The sequence below is a fragment of the Meles meles genome, chromosome 9 (genome assembly GCF_922984935.1).
Source record: "Meles meles chromosome 9, mMelMel3.1 paternal haplotype, whole genome shotgun sequence".
In the NCBI taxonomy this organism is placed as follows: domain Eukaryota; kingdom Metazoa; phylum Chordata; class Mammalia; order Carnivora; family Mustelidae; genus Meles; species Meles meles.
This window is the reverse complement of record NC_060074.1, coordinates 36,609,117-36,633,370: the sequence shown is the minus strand read 5'-3', so window position 1 is coordinate 36,633,370 and position 24,254 is coordinate 36,609,117. Positions and strand designations below refer to the sequence as shown.

Sequence of the window (24,254 nt, the reverse complement as noted above, 5' to 3'; positions counted from 1 at the left end):
AAACATCTGCCTCTGTCTCAGGTCAGGATCCTGGGATCCTAGGATCAAGCCCCATATTGCATTGGGTTCCCTGCTTGATGGGGAGTCTGCTTTTCCATCTCCTTCTGCCCCTCCCCCCTGCTCATGCTCTTGCTCTCTCTCTCAAATAAATAAAATCTTTATAAAAGTATTCATGTATTATATCAGCTTACTTTATCCATCCGACCTTCTTAATATTCTTAGAGGAAATCCTGAATCAAGAACAAAATATCTACTCTCTCAGTACCTCTCTCCTTCAGTGCAGGATAAACCTTATATTCTAGACATATCTCACAATTCATTGCATGGGTGCTAAATTGATTTGCACATAAATGAATACTTTGAGGCAATTCTCTTGGAAAAGAAGCCATCCCTGACTCTAGTTTGGGATCATTATTGTTTTGAGGGGCAGAAGCAGTGAAAGGAATGATGGTGAGAGTGGCTTGCTTTCATAGAGCAACACCACTGATCAAACCAACCTTTGGGACCATCGGCTCCTGGGATTCCTGGAAACCCTATAAGGCCTGGGAATCCACCATCTCCAGGTGGACCTTTGCGAAAAACGATGTCACCTGCAAAAAAGACACCAAAGCTAGGGTTTTGTTTCTTTATGTGTTTTTTTAATTCAATTAGCAAGTGTTTCCATAAGATATATTATTTTATATGCATTTCCCCCATATGTGTTTTGGAGGTTGCTTCTTTTGAAGGTTATCTGCAATTGAAGATGAAATGTTTTGACCAGCTTTTCTTTTCTCATTACACACATTTGATTTTTTTTTTTTTTTTTTAATTCTGGCGCAGTGATTCTTTGAAAGTTTGTTATCTGGTTAGTTCCCATCACAAAATCAACCCATGTTATTTTACTCAATTATTTCCAATTATTTCAAGATTATCCTTTTAGAGTGTTTAGGTAAAGGATCACATCTCATTTTTCTATGATCTCAAGTACACTGAATCTCCCTGATATATTGGAGATGCTTAATACATACTCAGGGGAAAAGTTCTAACAGGGTATCATCTGTTTTCTTTGCATTACTTGTTCACATCAGTTGAGTTTGTCCTTCTTCAAGAAAGCTCTTCCCAGTTTTCCACAATGTTTCTGCTACTATAACATTACAACAAATAGCTAATGCTCTTAAACTCTTGTGTTCTATGACCAGATTTTTTAGTCTTGTCATTTCAAATCTAGGTTGAAGGCAATGCTGATAAAACTACATATTTCAAAGCAATGCCTATAGATGCTCCAAATTTCGGAGCAACGAGGTATCAATGGAGACATTTAATTGAGAAGGAACAGGGTATGGGTAATGTTGGCTTGACTCATGTTTTGTGATCCAGTTTCTGTGTCTTTAAGATGACTGGATAGTTATCTTTAAGCAGTAAAACATAATGGCAGTTTTATACTTAAGGTAAACATATATGTATACTTCTATATTTATACATTTGTATTTATTGGCACATTTTCATAGTCATTTCATACTTAATTCAACAATATTTGAGTACCTACAATGTTCCAGCCCTCAGTGTCACATGCTGGGCTTAAAACAACAAAGAAGACACAATCCCTGACCTCAAAGAATTTTGAGTCTTAGAGGGAAAACTGACAAAGACAGGCAATCCAAAAAACTCTACTATCAGGATAAACTTGAGTGTTACAGGATGTGGGCTTAGTGAAAACGTTCTGCAGGACTTGAACTTGAAGCTGCCACTGGATAGACAGACAGGTGTTGCTTAGGTACGACAAGATAGGAAACCAGGGCCATCTCTAAGGGGAGAGATGCATGGTGTCTTGCAGAGGGAACTGCATTGCGATAGGCACCCAAGGTCCAGAGCCCGACTACAGTACTCATTAGCTCCAAGAACTGTGCACCTCAGGCTCCTTACCGATAAAATGACCCAACTAAGCCTACATCTTGAAAAACACTTGGAGGACTAGAAATTGTTAAAATCCCTGACACAGTGAAAAGTTTTAGTTAAGTTTTATTTTGCTTTGTTTTCCACATAGGTTCACACCATAGCTTGACAGCTTTGGTTCTTGGACATTTTATCATTTTTTTAATGGAATAAATTCTTAAACAGACATTGGTCTGAAGGGAAGGTTTTGTTTTTTATTTTTTTTTCAAATATTGCACAAAAAGCCAGACATTTAGCTGAATTATCTTACTAACACTAAGAGTTTTCCAGATAATTCTTTTGGATCTTTCAGGTTTATAATCACACTGTCTATAAAAAATCCCTGACACAACAGAAGATTCTTAAGGCTACTGGGGGGGGGGGCGGGGATTGAGTATAAAACACAAGCCCTCCCAGGCACCTTCCAGAGATGTTTAAGAGACAAAGAGTGGCTCATATGTTCTAAGGTTCTGTGTACCTGTCAGCCAGCAGAGAATGGTAAGTGGCTCTGGGGAGTTTGGAGAGGAGAGAACAGCTCCAGGAATTTCCCCTCCTCTAGGCTGCAGCTCAGTGGTCTCTGACCCACCTTACCTGGCAGCATTGTGCCCATGCCCCTGGTGCATTTCCTGCCCACATCTCCTTGCCTTGGATTTGCCTGCTGATGCCAGGGCACAGGACACCCTGGGAGTCATGCTAACAGAGGCTGGAAGTGTGTGTGTGTGTGTGTGTGTGTGTGTGTGTGTGTGTGTGCTTAGTCTGATCCTGTGAGATATATCTTTGACCCATGACTAATAGGAATCGGTGGATAAATTCTTGCTTTTTGGTCCTCTGGGACAGATTGTCCTGAAACAAATTTGTAGCTTCTAGGATCATATTCTCCAGGGACCAGACAAGCAGTTGCAAAATAGGCCAAGGTCAACCTGAAAACCGTCCCTCCCTCTCTGCTTCACTGTCTCTCGTCCCTGCCTCCCATTCTGCCCTCCGTGGGTGCTCAGGCTGAAGCTTTGCTGCACGGGCCAAGTCTTCATTCTGCCCAAGCTGCTTTCATAGATAGTTCATCAAATGAAACAGCAGCAGAAAGATGGCCCTTAAGATTCACACAGACTGATGGCCAAGCTGCAAGTAAGGTTCATTGCCACTGATTTTCACCCATCTGTTATTGGGCAGTGTACACAATAGGGGCCGTGTTAGATATCTACCTGGTGGTCCTGGATATCCCGGCAACCCTATAGGGCCTGGTGAGCCAGGACAACCCGGGGACCCGGGAGGCCCCACTGCACTCTTTCCTGGGGGCCCTCGTTCCCCTTTACTTCCTTTCACACCTGGAGGTCCAGGGGCTCCTCTGAGGCCAGGCCTCGACGACCCTTGGAGAACAGAATCATATTAGTACATTTTAAATATTTTCCTGATTCATATATATTACTTTTTAATTGCAAAAAGTAACGTATTCTTATTAACAAAAGTTACACAATTGAGAGGTATAGAAAGTGTATAAAACAACAAAAAAAAGAGAATATCTTTCTTCCTTCCTTCATCTGAGGTCTTGTTAAAACTACCACAGCATAGCAAAGCCCAGAAAGTTCCAGTCCCATGAGGTAAGATAGGGACTTGTTTAGTACAAGGAACTGAAAGAGAGTTAGAGTTGTACTGTTGTCTTTTTTGTTTAAAAGGACCTCATGAGAAATTCTCTGACATGTGCTGTTTTGTAGAATTTTTCATTAGCGACTAGGAGATACCTACTTTTCAGTGTTCAAAATGAGAAAGAGAGGCTGTCCTACTAGACTTCATTCCTGCCAATCATCTTAGTTATAAAAGAGTGTGGTGGGGAGGCCGGCATCTCCTGGGAGAGAAACCTTACCAGGAGGTACAAAGCCATTTCATCTGCCCCTCTTATGGTGACAAAGATGTGAGGAGAGGGCCAGTCTGGAATCCCTGACTTGCAAGCAGTTTAACTATAAAGAGGAAAGACCTCACCACCAAAAGGCTGAGAACCGGCAGGGGTAATATTTGATTATTTCTAATTATTGAACATAAGATTTTCACTGTAAAAGCAAATCCCTCTGATTGGCCTCTGTTTGAGAGCTCTGTAATTTTTACTCACTGTCTTCCTAAAGAAGCCTATTCATTACTTGGGGGGCCTGGGGGAGACCAGCTCTTCCCTAGTCTTTGACCAGACCTTTTAAATATCCTTTTGTATTCCAACTTCAAGAGATACCCATTGTTAACAATTTGCTGTATATTGTATATTTTTCCATACACATGCAAGTACACATAATATCATTTGTCGATTTTTTTACAATGGGATTATAAAATGCATACAGTTCTGCAATTGCTTAATTTTAATTCATTTTCAGAATTATGAAATAGTTTAAATATACAACAAGGCTTAGAGGAAAATGTAATCAATGGCAGGGCTTACTTATCAAATCTTTGCTATTTTTTTCTATCGTTTCCTTTAAAAAATGATGCATGACAGCATTGTAGTTATAATTAAAGCCACTGAGGTTAATCCTTGATTAAATGTCTTTGATCCTAGTCTTCCTCTCTCAAAAGGTAACCACTCCAATGAGTCATGGATGTTTTTATAAAACATAAACATGTAAAAGTTTAATCTACGGGGTGCCTGGGTGGCTTAGTTTGTTAAGCCACCTTCTCTTGGTGTCAGCTCAGGTCATGATACTGGGGTTGAGGGATCGAGCCCCATGTAGGGATGCGCACTCAACAGGGAGTCTGCTTGAGATTCTTTCCTCTGCCCCTCTCCTGACTTGTGCATGCTCTCTCTCTCACTCTCTCAAATAAATAAATAAATCTAAAAAAAAAAGTGTAATCTACAACTTACACAACATGTGATACACTATGAAAACTACCATTTTAACCAAACTGATTACTATAAATTATTGTTTTCTACTCCGTGCCTTCTCTGAGCCTCAAGGCTTCTGCAACTACACCAGTTATTGCCTTACACTTAGTTAAAACCACTGAGAAAACAAAGAGCATCTCTAAGTGACTTTGTGTCAGTTTCCACTCCCTTTTCTGCTATGAGTTACAAACTTAACAATGAGGAAGCTGGGAACACTTTTAGATCAATTAATGAAACATTTGTCTCATGTAAGCAATGCAAACATGAGTTTCCTTTTTTTTTAAAAAAAGATTTATTATATATTTATTGGAGAGAGAGAGAGAGAGAGAGAGCATGAATGAGGGGAGGAGGAGAGGGAGAAGCAGATCCCTGCTGAGCAGGGAGCCCGATGTGGGGCTCCATCTCAGGACATTGAGATCATGACCTGAGCCAAAGGCAGATGCTTAACCGAGTGAGCCACCCAGGTGCTCCTGGCCCCATGATTTCCCTTTTAAGACCATTTCTATTGGTGCCCCAAGAAACATGTACATACCAGCAATTCCAGGAACCCCAGGAGAGCCACGGGGACCTGCAAATCCATAACCATAATTACTTAAGCATAAGGACGTACATACATCCCTCCCCCCCGTTTTTGAAATCTTGGGTGACCATATTATCATAATAATATATAATAACATTATATTTATATAATATTTATTTATATAATAAATACAATATATAATAAATATTTTCATACTTTTTCTTCCACTTTCACATAGATAAATATTAGAAATCTTCACTTGTTTAGTCAAACCACAGAGAAGAAATTAGTCTGAGATGCCTAGCACTCAGAAGTGAATCATCCCACCATCTCACCTTCAAACAATTCAGCGGACATCTACTAGGAGCCTGCTCTGCATTTGACCCTTGGTGGGATGGTGCATATGTGTGAATGGTGAACAGCTGGAACTGTCAGGGTCCTGTGGTTTGGCCTGGTGTTGCATCTCAGGTCACTGTGACAGTGCAATGGGATTCCAATTCCCTGATACTTGTGAGTGACTTAGAGTGAACATATCAGATTTAAAAAAAAAAAAAAATCTATGCTCATGTCTATACTTCTCTGTCCATTTATTTAAGAACCCTGAGAACTTCTTCTCTTTTAAGTGAAATTCTCCTTTGAAATCTTATTTGTATCAATAATTGGCCTTAGATCGGTGGTTCTCAGTCCTGCCTGCATACTAGAATCATCTAGAGAGTTTTTACAATCTACCAGTGCTCAGGGCCTCGCTCTAGACAGTTACGTCAGAATCCCAGGGATGGGACCTTGGCAAGTCATTATTTAGAAGTTCCCAGGGATGCTGATGTGTGGCCACAGAGGAGAACTCTTGGCCTACACCTTTCTAATCTATCCAATGGGATGGCATCTGAGTAAAGGTGACTCTGCTTCGTGATGCCAGGAGTCAGGAAACCCAGGGTTCAGGCCCCTCTTGTCACTATTGTTGTGGGTTTGCTCAAATTATAGTTTTTCAGGCCCCGTTTTTTCTTTTGTGCCCCACTGAGATTGCCAATTCTTCCCATTCCCTCCTCCTGCCCTCTGGCCACATTTATGTTTTCTTGTCAGACTTGAACTTGATGCTTTCGCACACAAAGGGAATTTAATTACCTTCTGTGGTAGAGCACCTATGGAATTTTCACATAAAGGTATGAAAATTAGGACACACCAATACTGCCACCCATGAAAACTGGGAGACCTCCCTTTTGCCCCCATGCAAATTCTAGGTCTATAAGCACGTTTGCTATACATTGCTAGGAAAGAAACACGTGGAAATGGTCAGCAAATGCTTTAGGAAGAAATTTATTCTCACCTTGAGGGCCACGAGCTCCTTTAGGGCCTGGTGGGCCTGGAAGTCCTTCATCTCCCTTTTCCTGGTATGCGTCATAATATTCTGTCTTAAAGGAAAAAGAAACAAATAGAGAGACAGGATAGCTATTTATGGTGGGCTCACCAAATGCAATACCTCAATGCCCCCCCCCCAAGAAATGGTGTTTTCCTGAATTTGTAAGTTTATGTTTTAGCAGGAATAAAGTTATGTATACATGATGGATAAATTTAAAGATCAAAGTTGATGATTCTGGTATCATGATATCATATATTTCATGGGCTTTCAGTGAGAAATATATTTTATGATGGGAACGAGCCAGTTTACACCCTCACTGTTCCATATATATCCATATTGAGATATGTGGGATATGTATACAGAAATTAAAGTTTCACAAGCAGTGACTCATCATTTTGACATAACAACTCTTGATTTTTTTTATTATATTCTATTTCACTTTTTAAAAATGTCTGTCCTCATGGACTAACTTTATTTCAGAGTATATTGGGACCCACCCATCCAAAAATACTCCATTTTGATTATTTCTTTAAATTTCAGGATACTGCTGACTTGCAATAATAAGGAGGGTTATCATTTCTAACATGTTGGGTGGACCTGCTGCTAGTCTCCTACACTGTCTGGTTCCAAGGAAGTTACTAGAAGCTGCCAAGTTATATAGAATGGAAACACACACAGCAAGCTAGGAATGCCAAGAATTTCTTTCACGTGCAACTGGCAAGTCAATTTCACTTAGAATTCAGTACATTTATCTTGAAGGAAAGAAAATGAACACAAAAGTTTTGGTGTTGTTTTCTCATATGCTGCATGGGGCCAGTTTGTTTGGCGTGTTTAAAAAAGAGATAAGAAAAGTATTGTGGTTAATCAACTATGCATAAAATCACAAAAATAATTCATAATAGTAACAGTAATGATCATGTAATAATCATCACAAAACCTATAATGACATACATGCCCCTGCCAACTGCTGGCTAAGTGTTTTCGAAAATGGTCCATTTTTTCTTCCCCACAACTCCATAAAAGTATTTTGGGACTACTTGCATCTGAATCATTGGTGTGTATGAAGATGTAAATTTCCAGGACGCTCCTTCAGTTTCTGAGTTAGATTGCTTAGCCGAAGGGATCTGAGAACTGCATTAGTAACGGAACCCCTCACCCCGACCCCGCGATTCTTTTACCATCATGGACCTTTCTGTACAACCGGCTTAACCACAAGTGCCAGCTCTGTTCAGCACACTGGATGTGAGACTACTGTCTTTTTAATTTTTTTAAGTTTATTTTTTTAAGTGAGGGGGCAGGGAAGGGGCTGAGAGGGAGCCGGTGTCTTAAGCAGACTGCGGGTTCAGCACAGAGACTGCCTGGGGGTCGATCTCATGACCCTGAGGTCTTGATCTGAGCCGAAACCAAGAGTCTGACCAACTGCACCACCCATGTGCCCTGAGAACTACTGTCTTCTAAAGGCAGGAGAGAGAAGGGGATACCAGAATTCTGAGCTTGGGTCCCTTCTACTCATCTCCTTAAGCTACGGTCACAAAACAGAGAATATGACTGCTCTGCAGTTGAGCTGATGGACATCACACCCATGTCCATACCAAAGAGAGGAGACTGCCTGCGGAGTTGGAGTTTGGGCAGGGGGCGGTCACTAGTCTTCACTGGCCCTGGTTGAGTTTCTGCTGCCTGGAAATGCAGGTTGTCATACCTGGGCCCAGCTGGAGTGGGTGGAGTGGGCTCCCTCTCCCCTGGGTTCCCCAGCTGGCCTCCAGTGCATCCCTCCTACTCTGCTCAAGGGCACAAGTCACCTTGGGCCATGTCCAATTGGACATAAGATTTCTTCTTTGCCACTGTCCAGGGTGGGCATTTCTAGTGCCATCCAGAGACCAAATAGGACCAAATAGAAATATTTATCCATTATCAAATGGACAAATAACGATAATAGCTATTTTCTTCCTTGGTTTGATAAAAAAGTGAATACTATAATCTCTATCTTAAGTTAATAAGACATACTGATTCAAAATTTCCTTGATACTTTGAAGGACTTGATCAAATAGGACACGGATGCTGTCTTTAGTTACACTTACTGGACCACGAAATCCTGGAGGGCCAATGTCCCCTTTCCACCCCTGTATTGAAAGACAGTTACAAATTATGAGTACATTAACCCAAAGTATTTATATATTTGGTATGCTTAAAAAGCAAAATGCAGTTAAACAATAAATCAATGCTAAAAGTTATGTTATTTCCATGTCATGTACAACTCTCACTGATCACAATGTTAGTCAGCTTCTCCCACACAGAGCAGGTTTTATATCTTTCCCACAAAGCAGTCCTTTAGGTGTGTAAGTAAACTTGTCACATCTCTCATTTCCTCTTAACAAACATAACTAAGGTATTTTAATTGCAATCCCTTGTACCTATTTTCAGGGCATGGTCAGGAAAGTGTGGACAAAACCCAAACAGTTAAAAAGCCTAAAGACAGTATGTTAGAGAAGGGATCACCTTAATGCCGTCTTCACCCGGTAACCCAGGGAAGCCCCTGTTGCCTTTGGCTCCCTGTGGAGAAGGACAAAGAGAATGGGTCAGAAGACATACAAGTCATTTGCTTCTGTGGGAAACAGGAAAAGTTGGAGCTCTTTTTTTAAAAAATATTTATTTATTTATTTTAGAGAGGGAGAGGGGGGGAGAGAGAGAGAGAGAGCACGTACACACCCATGAGTGGGAGAGGTGCAGAGTGAGAGAGAGAGAGAATCTTCAAGCAGACTCCCCACTGAGCATGAAGCCCAACTTGAGGCTCAATCCCATGAACCTGAGATCATGGCCTGAGCCAAAAGCAAAAGTCAGATGCTTAAAAAAAAAAAAAAAAAAAAAAAAAAAAAGTCATACGCTTAACCGACTGAGCCACCCAGGCACCCTGGAACTCCTTTTTGAAACGAAAAAATAAGGTGTGCTCTGATGATCTCTCTTCACAGTGAGGATGTAACACTTCGATTCTTCAATATAGGTTTAAAAATCTATATGCTTTTGCTAACTTAATAACTATTAGTAATTCCCCAAATCCTTCTTTATCTAATGGGACTGATATTTCAACAACATCAATGGGCCAAACACGTCTTTACCTCAGTGCCAGGGAAACCAGGCGCACCATCTTTGCCGGGTTTTCCCTAAAGCAAAAACACATAATTTAATAAATATGGATAACTTTAATAAATATGGAAAATATAAATAATAAATGATCATCTCCTCTTGACCTCGGGCAGGAGAGCGTGACTGAAACTTCCCACCCACCTGTTAGAAGGAAAAACTATTAATCACAGAACACACATGACCTTCTCTTGCTGGGGAAAGCAGAAGCCAGTCAGAATAGGAAATTAGGGAGGACCAATGAAGTAAGATTGGAAATTAAGATTAGCTGAGCTTTAACGAGTTTGTTACTGCCCATTTCACCTTGGAAGAAAAAATTGAAAAAGCAGAGAAATGGACAAAAAGACCTAGAAAGACTTCACCATCCAATTATTTATTTGAAATGTTGGCAATTCCCTGACCCACACACGTGCCCATATTTGAACACATTTGTAAAGGTGTATTGCAGTGTCCCAAACATACAGGGCTTTTGGGTGAACTGTTAATGTCTACCTTCTGTGACAGGATTCAATATCATATTGACTGAACACTTTTTCTTAGGAAAAAATACTTTTCTCAATGTATAATCTTCAGAGACTTTAGACAATATATGTGCTTAAATCGTTCTAAAATAGAGCTGGGTGGGTGAGTGGACCCCGGTTGCCTCGGTCTCCCCAGCTCCCATGTCACAGTGTGCCCCATCTTCCTTGGGGATCTGCTCCTCCCTCACTGTGTGGGTCTGATGGGACTGTGGGTCACAGTAGGCCCCGCCACAATGGCCTGGCTGATCCTGGAAACTTTCTCTCCTGGCCACAGTCACCTCTCCAGGGTGAGACCTCGGCGCTCTCTGGGTCAATTAGAGCGATTCTCTGGGGTGTTATTAGTGGACACAGGGAGACACACTTTCTTCTTGGAGGCCATTAACCTGAAGCTGCTACTTCCTGCTCTTTCTCCCCATTGCTGCCGACGTGGCAGATCAATGTCAGAGGAGACCATGAGGCCAATACACAGAGGAGGAGAAACGATAGGGAGAGTCCTGCCCATCTTGTTTCAGACTCTGAAGCCCTCGAAGGCTGTTTGAGCCTTGAACTCCTCAGATACTTGAAAAAATAAGTTTCATTTCCTGAATCTTTAAAAAAACGTTCAAAAATCTAAGCTAGTTTGAATTGGGCATCTTACACTTGCCTCCTAAAGGGAGCTGAGCATTGACAGGTACAGGCTGCACATGACACCGAATTTCCAAATTTACCTGCGGGCCAGGTTCTCCAGGAGCACCCTTTTGAGATCCGTAAGATTCTCCAGGCAGTCCCTGTAATTAATAGGAGTTATGTCAAATTTTATGAATTGATTTTTTGACTCACCCTTGATTGTCACTAAGTTGTTCCTTCTGATTATTCTGTTATATTTTAAAATGTTCCAATGGTGGGTCATCTCATGTATAAGCATTCATTTAAAAACAGATGCAACATGAGGGTTTTGGAAGGAAGGGGATTGGGGAGGGGGGTTGGGCGAGCCTGGTGGTGGGTATTAAGGAGGGCACGTATTGTATGGAGCACTGGGTGTGGTGCATGAACAATGAATCTTGGAACACTGAAAAATAAAATAAAATAAAATGAAATGACAGTAAAAAAAAAAAAAGCAAAAATAAAAACAGATGGTAAAATAGCAGATGCTGAAGACAAATCATGAGATGGGAGACAGTGGGTAGGTATACAACCGTGCAGGGATTTCGGCTAGAAGAGGCTATGAAATGATTCTAGCATATTCTGTGATGTCTGTGCTGAAATATTATCATGCCTTAACTGGTATTAAGATTTAAAAGGAGATCATACATCAAAATTCACACTAAGGCTCTACTTCATGTTTCGAGGAAATAGTATGACTCTGAATAACCTACTGAGGGTCCAGGAGGTCCAGGTTTCCCCATGGCTCCCTTGTCTCCCTTCTCCCCTTTGAGGTCCTGCCACAAAAACAATTTAAAGTCATTACACACAGATCAAACAAAATTATCCCGCTTTTACTTGAAAAATTTCTCTGTTCAACGAACTGTATCTACAAACTACTTACAAACTTCCTGTTAACATGACAGACTATCATTTTTCATATTCCAAATTTTATACTTGTGAACCCATTAAAACCATACTTAAATTTTTGTTGTTTTAAAGAAACTATCTTTTGGATCAAACTATGTTAAACCAACTTAATTCCTCAAACCGTTTTCAATAAGTACATTCAAATCATTCCCAGTGTATCTTATTTTCATTTTTAATATACAGAAATTATTTTCACTGGGATCAATTAGTTTCTGAGCATATGTTACAAGGAGGATTTGATTGCTTTAGGCAGGTTTGTTTGTGTTCTTATCACATTTCATTGACTGTATTTTCCCCAGTGTGAGTCTCCTCTTGGGGCATCATTTTTTTCAAACTCAAAAATTGTCCCCTGGGTCAAGTCTTCCAGATCTAGATTTTCGTCAAGATAAGATTTGTTTTCTCTTTCCATTTCTGGCCAATAAAATTTTAGACTTCTTTAATTTTATTTTTGTTGATTGCCTCTGAGAAGTTTAGTTATTTTCCTTAGGTCAATTTTTTCCAGTCTTCAATGAGAGTTATTATTTTGGTCATATCAAATTTCACCAGGTTTTGTTTTAACTCTTCTCAGTTTTGTTTTGATAATTTTTACCATTAAAAATTAATTGTGAAAGAACCTAGATGTCCATCAACAGATGAATGGATAAAGAAGATGTGGTATATATACACAATGGAATACTATGCAGCCATCAAAAGAAATGAAATCTTGCCATTTGTGACGACGTGGATGGAACTAGAGGGTATCATGCTTAGTGAAATAAGTCAATTGGAGAAAGACAACTATCATATGATCTCCCTGATATGAGGACATGGAGATGCAACATGGGGGGTTAGAGGGATAGGAGAAGAATAAATGAAACAAGATGGGATTGGGAGTGAGACAAACCATAAATGACTCTTAATCTCACAAAACAAACTGGGGGTTGCTGGGGGGAGGTGGGGTTGGGAGAGGGGGAGGGGGCTATGGACATTGGGGAGGGTATGTGCTATGGCGAGTGCTGTGAAGTGTGTAAACCTGGCGATTCACAGACCTGTACCCCTGGGGATAAAAATACATTATATGTTTATAAAAAAAAAAAATTGGAAGGGGAGGCGAACCATAGGAGACTATGGATTCTGAAAAACAACCTGAGGGTTTTGAAGGGTCGGGGATGAGAGGCTGGGGGAACCAGGTGGTGGGTAATAGGGAGGGCACGTATTGCATGGAGCACTGGGTGTTGTGCAAAAACAATGAATACTGTTACGCTGAAAAAAAAATAAATTAAAAATGAAAAAAGAAAAAAAAATTAATTATATTGGAGAGTAAGGGCTAGAGGGTTTATATTTTAGGAGATGAAAATATTCTAAAATTGCATGTGGTAATAGTTGTACAACCCCATTAATACACTGAAAGCCAGAAATATGCAACAAATAAGTGAGCTTTATGGTATATAAATTATATCTGAATAATGTTGTAAAAATTAAGTATAACTAAAACCCATGAATTTTATTTTTTAAAACAGTGAATTACATGGTATGGGAATTATATTTCAATCAAGCTATTATTTAAAAAAATCAGAAGTTTAAAGAGGAAGGTTTATGTTTATTTCTTCGTTAATCTACAGGAAAATTGTTAGTTAACCCCTTACTTCCCATCCCCACTTCCCCAAACATTCAGGATCAACCCTGTGTCTAGGTTTGGGGTATTATATTATGATTATATGATTATATTATATGATTATATTATATATAATATATATTATATGATTATATTATATTATGATTCACTTTTTCTGAACTTTCAGTTCTATATCCTGGTCCTTCTAGCTACCCCAGAGTAGGAGCAAAAAAGCAAATGTTCATTTTGAAAAATAGGATCACAATGTCCTTGGAGAGGAATGCAGGCCACATTGCCCTTGGGGACATAATGGCAGGTAAAAATGTCCCATTTGATTTTCACACTATTCCACTAATATCTTTAGGTCATTACTGTCTGGCTGGATCAGAGCCGTACACCTATTTTGTTATCATTTATTAAAAAATACTCACTGAATCCCCATCTGAATTAGGAACAATGTGGGGGTGGTGAGGATAAAAGGTGAGCACAATTAGATCCAGGCTCTACCTTCTAGAATAGTGGAAGTTGCTAGTGTCTGATCTTGCCTCAGCTCTCTGTCTTATGTTTTCTGGTTCTCAAGTAAAAGATGGAGAAAAAATAAAATCCAGAGGCTGAGGCTGGCTGAGAGGGCTCAGAGGGCAAAGCTTATAAAAGAGGCAAGGGAGGGGTGCCTGGGTGGCTCAGTGGGTTAAGCCTCTGCTTTCAGCTCAGGTCATGATCTCAGGTCCTGGGATTGAGCCCCGCATCGGGCTCTCTGCTCAGCAGGGAGCCTGCTTCCTCCTCTCTCTCCTTGCCTCTCTGCCTACTTGTGATCTCTCTCTCTCTCTCTGTGTGCCAAAAAAAAAAGAAAAATAAAATCTTAAAAAAAAAAAGGAGGTAAGGGATCACAGGGACCTCACCCCAGCAGTGAGAACACACAACCCGTGTAATAAGATGGAAGAGTTACCGTTCTGTTATCCGGGCCGGTTAATGTCACAATAACCGTTCCTGGTGGTCCAGGGGGTCCTGTCAATCCTTTCACACCCTAAAAACAAACACACTCAGGAATGCGAAACCAAACAACATCGCCTCGGTTCTTGGAGAGCTAGATTTCCCCCTCTGGTTCTTAGGTAAGAAGACAGCGCAAATGACAAAGCAAACTCATCTGTTCCAGTGTTGCGTACGGACCAAGAAGTGCAGGATGATTGCCATGAAATTTTAAATGTCTTGCCCATAAATAAACCACAATATTTGAGTTACCTGCTCTCCTTTTTGTCCTATCACATTATCGCCCATGTGACCCTGTAAGAAAAGACAACACTAAATTATTTTTTAAAAATGGATATGAAGAGTCTAAACCCACTGATATTCCTTCCAATGTTTGTAATGGAACGTTTGTATTTTAATGGTGATGTCAGTGTTATAAAAATTACTTTAGCTATTTATCAGAGGAGAGAGGCAATATGTTTCTTTCAGAAAAGTGGAAATCACAGGGTGCCTGAGTGGCTCAGTGGGTTAAGCCTCTGCCTTCAGCTCGGGTCATGATCCCAGGGTCCTGGGATCGAGTCCCGCATTGGGCTCTCTGCTTGGCGGGGAGCCTGCTTCTTCCTCTTTCTCTGCCTGCCTCTCTGCCTACTTGTGATCTCTCTCTGTCAAATAAATAAATAAAACCTTAAAAAAAGAAGTGGAGATCACAAAGTGCAGAGAGCTGAAGGGATTGACTTCACAAGGCAAAGGAGGACATGACGTGGGGTGGGATGGGGAAGAGAAACCAGCTTGGAGAACGTTTTCCTGGCTCAGACACTGGCTGGTTATCTAATTTTCTGATGCCCCAGTTTTCTCATCTTAAAGATAAGAGGGAAAGAAGACTGAATTTCTGGGTTCTGAAATTTAAAATTTGAAGGAGGCTAAGAAAACATTTGAGGCTATCTCCCTTCACTAGTCATTTAATGAATTGAGCTAAGTCTAATGTGAATAGTCTGTCTCGCTGTAACAATGGCTAATCTATCATTTCAACCAATGCCTCCTTGCTTTTTTTTTTTTTAACTATTTATTTAATTCTTGTTAGTTACCATATAGTGCAACACTGGTTTCTGGAGTAGAGGTCAATGATTCATCACTTCCATACTACAACCCGTGCTCATCACAACAAGTGCCTCCTGGCTTTTCTGCTCTTGAGTGTATAGATCTTTCCCCTATTAGCCCACAAGCAACAGAAAAAAAGCTCAAGATAAGGAATCAAAAGACTTTAAATCTCAACTCTGTCATTTACGGTCTATTTGACCACTCAAATAATGATATAATAATTGTGGAAACACCTTGGCAAGTTCCCTGCACACCAAGTCTAGCTGTAGCGAGCAAGAACTACTACTGCGTGAAGACTAATTTCCTGGGGGGCTCAGCCTCACTCAACATTTTCCTACCTAGTTAATACAAGGGCTCAGAATAAGCCAGCCGAAAATATATCACTTTGGCATAAGAATTATTTTGAGCTCAAGACAACTGAGTAACAGCAAATGGCGAAAAAGTTCATCCTCCTCCATTTGCCCAAGGGCAGGGTTTGGGGCCATCTTCCCTTGGGGAAGATGTCACCCGGCTCTTCTTCTATACCAGGAAGAGGAGACAACTCTTACCACTGGAGCCAGCACTGACTGAAATCTTCAACAAATCTTACTGAAATATCCCTCATCTCCCATTAGTTTCCCCCATATATTTACCTTCCTGCAATTTACTGCCCCTACCAGCTCGAAACCCCTTTCCTTTGTCTTGTCACTCCTCCACAAATTTTTATCACCCTTTGTTAATATGGTACACAAGCCTCTGGACTTGACGGTCTCTTTGGGGTTTTTATTTCATTCCTGTGAGGACCCCACATGCATATGAAATAAACATTCTTCTTCTGTTAATAGGTCTTTTTTCAATTCCATTTGCATGTCCTCACTCAGGACCTAAGAAGATAAAGAAAAAGTTTTTCCTCCCCAACACTAGCAATTAGTCTTTTTATGAGAAAGACATGCTTAATGAGCACATGAATATTCACCCTTCGTTTACTAGCATTAAGATCAGGTTGGTGTTGGGAAACAGTCCACTACAAAAGTTTATAGGATAGAGTGTTGGGTGATCGTAGGATTATCAGAAATGGGAAATCTATGGACTTGCTCTATCCTGATAGGGAGCTCCTTATAACTGAATTATCAAGGATCAAGTTCCTAAGTCCAGGGAGAAGAGAGTGAAGAGGACAGAGCTGCTTGTCCTGTTCCCTTCCCTGCCAGGGATCCTGTGGCTTCTAGAGAAGGACCAAGATGTAACCACATGTCCAATCAGACCAGGTTTGTCTTTTAGCTCATTTTCCATGTTCCGGCTATTGTGATATATGAACCATAATCTACCTTAGGTCCTGGAGGTCCCATGGGTCCTGGAAAGCCCTAGAAAAATGCACAAGTTAGAATTACAGCAAACAATTTTGCCAAGATGAAAACTCCGTGTAAAGTTCTCACTATCATGAGTTTATTAGGTTACAGGGTCTATAGTAGTGATGATTTCATACTCACTAAGAATCCTGGAGGGCCACGTGGACCAACAGGTCCCGGAAAGCCTGGAAGGCCTGGCAAACCCTATAAATTAAAAGAATAGAGTTAAGTTTGAATTTACTTCTCATCTAAGAACAATGTCCATTAATTAAATCCATTAAACTATTTTAATGAAATCTGAGGAACACGATGCCTCTCATTTATGGCTGCAGTTAATTACAAAAAAAGAAAAGAAAAACATGCCTGAAATCATGTTGCCATGTATAACAGGATGCCAGGAACATGCTGATGGCAACATTTCCAGAATTATTTTAGAGCTTTTTTTTTAATTTTTAAAATTTTGCTTTTCTGTCTGTCTCTCTTTCTGCCTCACTGTCTCCCTCAGCCAAGCATGCTCCTCGGATAGGGCCCTCCACCTGCTCTCCTTCTGCCTACCATCCACTTTCCCCAGACATCTTTATGACTCATATCCTCTCCCTTTTCTTATTCTCACTCAAATGTCATCCTTTCCCCGTCCATCCAATCTAAAGCCACAGCCCTTCTTCCAACCTGGACACTTCCTCTCTCCTGCCCCTGCATTATTTACCACCTTGGCATTTCCCGCGATTTAACACACCATGCACTTTACTAATTTACTAATTTACATATTTTCTGGTTTCCACTACTAGAATATCAGCTTCATGAGGGCAAGAATTTTTTTTTTAACTCTTTTTTGGCTAATTTGTGCACCATGGTATCTCTAGAGCCTAGAGCAGCTGCTGGCACATAATCGGGATGTCATAAATATTTCTTGTATAGATGATGGTTTCCCTGCTCTGTCTTCATCAGCGGAATGCTGCCATACCTAGCCAACACTCCATGCACATCTAAGGGACACGTCAGTGTCCCAGATCGCTGCTATCTCTTCTTACTGGATCCCTTTCCTTTAGCATCCCACCCCATAAATGTTTCCTAAGCAAGAAAAGTCAAGTCCTATCACGTTCTGCATCTTTCCTCAGTAAAAGGTCCTAACTGCATCATTGTCCCATTTTGTGGTTCACTCTCAGTTGACATGGCTCACCATCAGAGGTTTCAACACCCTAAACTCGAATTCTTTGACTCACTTACACACATTTCCAGAAATTTCCACATACACTTCCGAATTAAGTTAAAATATTTCAGGTTAATTAACCTGGAAGTTACTACCTGTGCTTTAGTTCTATCAAGAGACCCTTTGAATCCCAAAGTAAAGCATACACAGTCCCCAAATAACCGTGTCTCTTCCTATCCATGAGGGATCATGCTCAGATCCTCATACATATAGATCAGAAAGTAAACCTTTCAACAGTAGAAGATGCATTTAAATAAATCCCAGTCACTTACTGTCACGCAAACTTGAAAAGAGGGCTGTTATTTAACATTATAGTTCTAAATGATATTCCGTGTATGGTACAAACCTATCCTTGATTTCAACAAATACAGAATAACTGGGGCATAACTATTCCTTGAAGATTCCTCCTTAGGTTTAGGAAAGCCTGGGTAATTGAGACTTACGCAGAGATTAAAAGACTTAGGCACAATATCATCCTTTTATATTAGTTTCATGAAGTTTCGTATGAAGTAAATGCTTTAGAATGAAATGAAGTCAATATGTTGACAGAAGAAACATGAATATGTATTGCATATGTTCTTGTGGTTGTCAGGGGTGGGGATGGAGGGCGGCGAAATGGGTGAAGGGGGTCAACGATAGAAACCTCCTGTTAGAAATAAATAAGTCTCGGGGATATAAGGTACAGCATAGTGACTGTAGGTAACAACACTGCACTCCAGGTTTGAAAGTTGCTAAGAAAGTGAAGTTCTCATCGCAAGAAAAAAAGAGTATTCATCACTGTGGGGATGGAGGTTAACTAGATTTATTGTGAGGATCGTTCCACAATATGTGCTAATATCTAATCATTACCCTGCACCTCTGAAACTAATATAATGTCATACGTCAATTATACCTCAATAAAAAAAGCAAACAAAACAAAAAGGAAAACAGAAAACAAACCCTAAAAATGTTCCTGAGACAGTGAGAAAGAGATTTAGGGGGAAACAGAGAGAGGAGAGACAGACAAATACAGAGTCACTGAGATACAGAGAGAAGAGAAAAAGGAGAAGGACAGACAGACAGACAGGGACCGAGAGCCAGAGCTAGAGGACTGAGAATAACGAGACCTTCTCTGACAGGTGATACCTGGAATCCCGGAAATCCTGGCAACCCAGGGTCACCTCTTCCATCAAGTTCTATATCTTCTGCTGCAGGGGCACCCTTGAAAATGAAGAACTTCATTAAACACAATCATAAACATAAACACATTTTCAAAACTCCTTTAAATACTTCTTCAAACTCCTACTACCTCAAGGACAAAAGTGCTTTTCAGGATATGTCCTTAGAGAAATGATTTAGGATTACGTAGTTACTCCATTTTGAAGAAATAAAAGATTTTCCTGTATCCTAAAATTGACAGTTGACTACAGAAGGAAGAAAGACACAAGGATGAGAAACATTTCTCAAGATACCAAAATTAGTGGCAACTCCCGATCTAGAAGGTGGGGCCCCCAGGCTGAGGTCCATTCTCTTCTCCTAGACTCTATTCCCTTAAAGAATTTTATAAACGTTGTATCCCTTAAGAGATATGTATGACAAGAGCTAAAAGAAGTTTCTGAATAGGAATAAAGATCATGTCCAATTATTAGTTGGTCTCTGAATTGATTATGAAACCTGATTTGTAATTACCCACATCTCATTATTTAATATAAGCAGTCCTTTCACTTGTACACTTAGAGATAATAATATGCCACGCTTGACTTACCTTTTCTCCTTTCAAACCAATAGCACCCTAAAAAAAGGAAACCAAATACATAACATCACTGCTTTGTCCTTGCTGCTATTCTGCTCCCTCTCCCACTGTCTACTTCTCACTGTTTTTTAAATTTAAATTGAATTAATTAGCATATAGTGTATCATTACTTTCAGAGGTAGAGGTCGGTGATTCATCTGCCTTACATAACCCCCAGTGCTCATTATATCACCTCTTTAATATTCATCACCCAGTGACCCCATCCCCTCACCCTCTTCCTTCCAGCAACCCTGTTTGTTACCTACGATTCAGCCATCTCTTGCAGTTTGTCTCCCTCTCTGATTTCATCTTGTTTTATTTTTCTCTGCCTTCTCCTATGCTCCTCTGTTTTGCTTCTTAAATTCCACATATGAGTGAGATCATATGATAAATCTTTCTCTAATTGACTTTTTTCGCTTAGTATAATACCCTCTAGTTCCAGCCACACCACTGCAAATGGCAAGATTTCATTTTTGATGGCTGAGTAGTATTCCATTGCATATATATTCCCACTGGTTTTTAAACATGCTCAAGTTTCTCTCATTTAAACAGACAAAATCTACCCCCATCAGTCTCTCCTTCATGCCATCTGCAATCTTCCCATTCTGTTCATTCCTTATTCCCCCACCTGCCTCCTGTCTCCTGCCTCCATCCACCCTGGAAATACCCCTTGCTAAGGTCTGCAATGACAGGGACGTTGCTAGAGTCCATGACAAGACCTCAGATCTTCCTGGACATCTCAGCAGCATTAGGCAGCTGTCAGCCACTCCCCTCTACTGAAACACATCTTCCCTGGGCTTCCACAATATTCTTGGTCTTCTTTCTACCAGTAGGGCCCTTCTCTTTACAGACTCATTCTCCTCGACCCAGACGTCCCTTGCTGGGCTTTCTAAGTCTGTTCTGAGGTTCTTTGCCCCACTTTCTCTTGCTCCTTGTGTCGCCACCATCCAAGGCCTCTCCTCTAACCGAATCCAGCTGCCTATCCCTCATCTCTGCTTGGATGTCTCAAAAGCAAAATAAAGCCTCAAAGCACAAACCTGAACTCACAAGGCATTTAATCATTCATTCATTCCCCTACCGATGAGTTTAATATCTACTACGGACTGCCCCTGACTTCCACAAACTCATGATGGATTTCGGCACACGGCCATTCTGGAGTAAATGACTTGTATTTATACTTTATACGACATTAGAAATGGACACCTACCGGGATCCCCGGGTACCCTGGTGTCCCCGGAAGGCCTGGAAACCCTCGCTCACCCTGGAAGGCAGACAAAGCTTGTTATTCTTTTCAGTTGTTCTGGAACAGCCTATTGAGATATTTTCCCTGTTTCTCTCTTCCAGCCCTGTAGTCGTAAATCCAGACAAAGTAACCCAAATTCCTTATGGCTACTGGGTCATGAGGCTGAAGGCCAGAAAACCATTATCTTAATTGAAAACAGGATTAGAATATACTGTTTCTCAAATTGTGCATAAACGGCAAAAGTCCAATTGTGCCAAGAACTTTTTAATTGCTGTTTCCTTGAAACTTGAGTAATTAGTTCTTTCATAGGCACCATTTTGGGTGAAAGGAGGGTGCTGTCACGGAACAAAGGGCATGAGTGAACACTGGAAAGCTCAGTCACTCTTCTCCAAAGACCAATTTTGCATTCCAAGCTTTCATTTCTGATTTACATAGAATCACAACCTCAGGTGAAAGTGACTGGGTGAGCCCCTAGTTGTCTTTTTGTGCGAGAACACAGGAGAACACCTTCAAAAGACAATCAGAAACCAAGCCACAGTAGAACACCTTTAAAAGACAATCAGAAACCAAGCCACAAGAAAAAAGAAAACCATCATGTTTCCGTCCTGAAGACACATACCAGTGGTTCTGGCTAAAAGAATCGCTCAAGGAAAATCTGTGCCTTCTCCTTCCTCTTTCCTCTTGATTGATTCATTCTGTGGAATGATTCCTAGCCATCTCCTGGGTGAGAAGTACATACCTTAGAACCATTGCATCCTGGGACACCGGGGGGTCCATAGGGCCCAGGATGGCCCGGGGTGCCCTAAAAACAGAGCAAGTCTCAGAAAGGTGACATAAGCACTGGGCCCCGGAAACAAGTGGCCATCGTGAGGGAAGAGGTGGTCCAACTTAGATAGTTATTTAAATACAAATAGCTATTAAATAGTTAAGTCTTATCTTTAGTTATTTTAGGTGATTTAAGTAAAAAATGTAGCAAATAAAATGGCCAATCAAAACCAAAAATTAACAAGTGAGATACATATATTTTAGATAAAACTAAAGACCTGTCTATATAAAACAAAGTCCTTAATATGCTATTTTAAGCTGGAAGAAAGGAAAGGAAAAAGAAGAGGGATGTATACATAAGGTAACATTTTATTGTTCTGCACTATTAAACAGAGTTAATATTTTATCTCATCTCTTCTCTTTTCTTTTCTCCTCCTTCATTCCATTCCTCTCTACTCTACTCTACTCCATTCCATTCTATTCCATCTAACCTATCCTTTCCGGTCCTATCCTGTCCTATTCTATCCTATCCTACAAATCCAAACTCTAATATATTATGTGACTCTACTGTGACATTTTCATCATGTAGCTCATATCATAGTAACCATTTCCTTGTGCTATTGCTTTAACTTTTTACTAAAGTGAACTTTCTTTTCATTTCTTTTCAATTTACACATTTTCCCCATTACTTACTGGAAGTCCAGGAGGACCTGAAAATCCCGGCAATCCTGTTATTCCCTAAAGATGTAGAAAAGGGGAAGGTGGCAAGAAAAACACTTAAAAAGTGCCTGAACCTATAAAAATAGAAGCATTTACCATTCTGATAACACCATCCTGCAATGACAATTAGGAATGGCTAAACACTATCTGAAAACAAAACAAAACAAAAAAGGTTGGACAAACTTCCCAAAATCTTACATTTATCAAACTTCTTTTTAAAATTTTTTATTTAAATTTTAGTTGACATACAGTGCAGTATTTAAAAAGAGATGATTACGATTGTTTTTGCCTTCTTTGGGGGCACTTTTGAGGCATAATTTGCATACAGTAGATGGCCCTAAGCTTCTGCAAAGAGCTTGAGGAATGTTTACATATGAGTGCACGTTCATACTGGTATCACCACCATCCCATCCAGACAGGGAACATCTCCACACCACCCCCCACCCCCACCCCCCCCGCCCATGGTCCTCTCACACCCTTTCCTGGACCGTTGATACCCACCCTCAACACAGTAACTGCTGTTTTCCGCCATGACAGATTACTTTTACCTGTTCTTGAACTTCACCTATACAGTGTATCAAACAGAATGTATTCTTTTGTGATATTTGTAGAACTTTTACAGTGCAGAGTTCTTATTTTTTAAAGAAGAAGAATTTTCATCAAACCATCCGGATGGACAAGTTGGACTACTAACCCTCACACCTTTGGGACCAGTGAATCCTGGGAGTCCTGGTGAGCCCTAGATCCAAGAAAAAAAAAAAAAAAGGAACTGGAAATTATTTAGTACTAAGACACTATAAATTAAAAGTCCCCATTCTATTCACACACCAGACTGTTTTGCTCTTATGATTATTTCAGTGTTTACACAGTGAAATTGCTTGTTTGCTTAATTGAAACTAAAATATTTTTAAAAGATTTTTATTTACTTATTTGACAGAGAGAGATCAAAAGTAGGCAGAGAGGCTGACAGTGTGGGTGGGGGGGAAGCAGGTTCCCTGCTGAGCAGAGAGCCCAAAGCGCAGCTCCATCCCAGGACCCTGAAACCATGACCTAAGTCAAAGGCAGAGGCTTCACGCACTGAGCCACCAAGGCGTCCCTAAAGCTAAAATATTTATCAGAAAGGACGAACAGAAATTCACTCAAAGCCCTGCTACCCAATGTGGGGTCCGGGGTCCTGCAGGACTAACATCACCTGGGAGGCTCCCAGGCCTCCCCAGCCTCTCACACACATTGATTCCCAATCTACATTTTCACCAGATTAGAAAATGACTCTTGTCCCCATTAATGTCTGAGAAGAACTGCTGTACAAACCCCGCACTCACCAGACAGCTGCTGAGGTCTGATAAGGATGATGATGCAGTTATAATGGGGATGAGAATGGCAACCAATATTTCTGTGCATGAGAAAGACTTTAGTAGCAAAATGGGCCTGGCAGGCATGGATAAAGGAACAGCTGAGTAAGGACAGCCTGAACCAGAGATAAACTTGCTCTGGGCATAGGATGAATATGGCATAGAGGTCCTGTTCCTCAGAGAATAACCTTAAATGGAGACTTTTTGAACCAGGCCACTTGGTGGGGAAATTCCATTGTCCAAAAGCCATTTTTATCATTCCTGGGAGTTTTAATATGTTTTGGTATTTTTGATTTTTTTTTTTTTTTTTTGAGAAAAGGATTTTACAGACTCTTCTGAGATGGGAGGGTCA

The 24,254-nt window shown here is 40.5% G+C and overlaps 1 protein-coding gene across 3 annotated transcripts in view; it reads right to left on the bottom strand.

The window, feature by feature from the left end:
- Positions 1-24,254, bottom strand: part of COL4A3 (collagen type IV alpha 3 chain) — a 135,224-nt gene that overhangs the window by 37,525 nt on the left and 73,445 nt on the right. For all 3 annotated transcript variants that reach the window (XR_006820317.1, XM_046019418.1, XM_046019417.1), the window contains exons 4-22: positions 23,245-23,289; positions 22,524-22,568; positions 21,805-21,867; positions 21,030-21,083; positions 19,796-19,822; positions 19,177-19,251; positions 16,983-17,045; positions 16,821-16,856; positions 14,692-14,733; positions 14,399-14,476; positions 11,663-11,725; positions 11,015-11,074; positions 9,762-9,806; positions 9,145-9,198; positions 8,727-8,768; positions 6,616-6,700; positions 5,304-5,339; positions 3,111-3,275; positions 498-590 (exon numbers count right to left, since the gene is read on the bottom strand). Coding sequence is in view for 2 of the 3 variants with exons in the window: in XM_046019418.1 (XP_045875374.1) it covers positions 498-590; positions 3,111-3,275; positions 5,304-5,339; positions 6,616-6,700; positions 8,727-8,768; positions 9,145-9,198; positions 9,762-9,806; positions 11,015-11,074; positions 11,663-11,725; positions 14,399-14,476; positions 14,692-14,733; positions 16,821-16,856; positions 16,983-17,045; positions 19,177-19,251; positions 19,796-19,822; positions 21,030-21,083; positions 21,805-21,867; positions 22,524-22,568; positions 23,245-23,289 (1,171 nt within the window). In the remaining variant the exon portion in view is untranslated. The remainder of the gene's footprint in view (positions 1-497; positions 591-3,110; positions 3,276-5,303; positions 5,340-6,615; positions 6,701-8,726; positions 8,769-9,144; positions 9,199-9,761; positions 9,807-11,014; positions 11,075-11,662; positions 11,726-14,398; positions 14,477-14,691; positions 14,734-16,820; positions 16,857-16,982; positions 17,046-19,176; positions 19,252-19,795; positions 19,823-21,029; positions 21,084-21,804; positions 21,868-22,523; positions 22,569-23,244; positions 23,290-24,254) is intronic.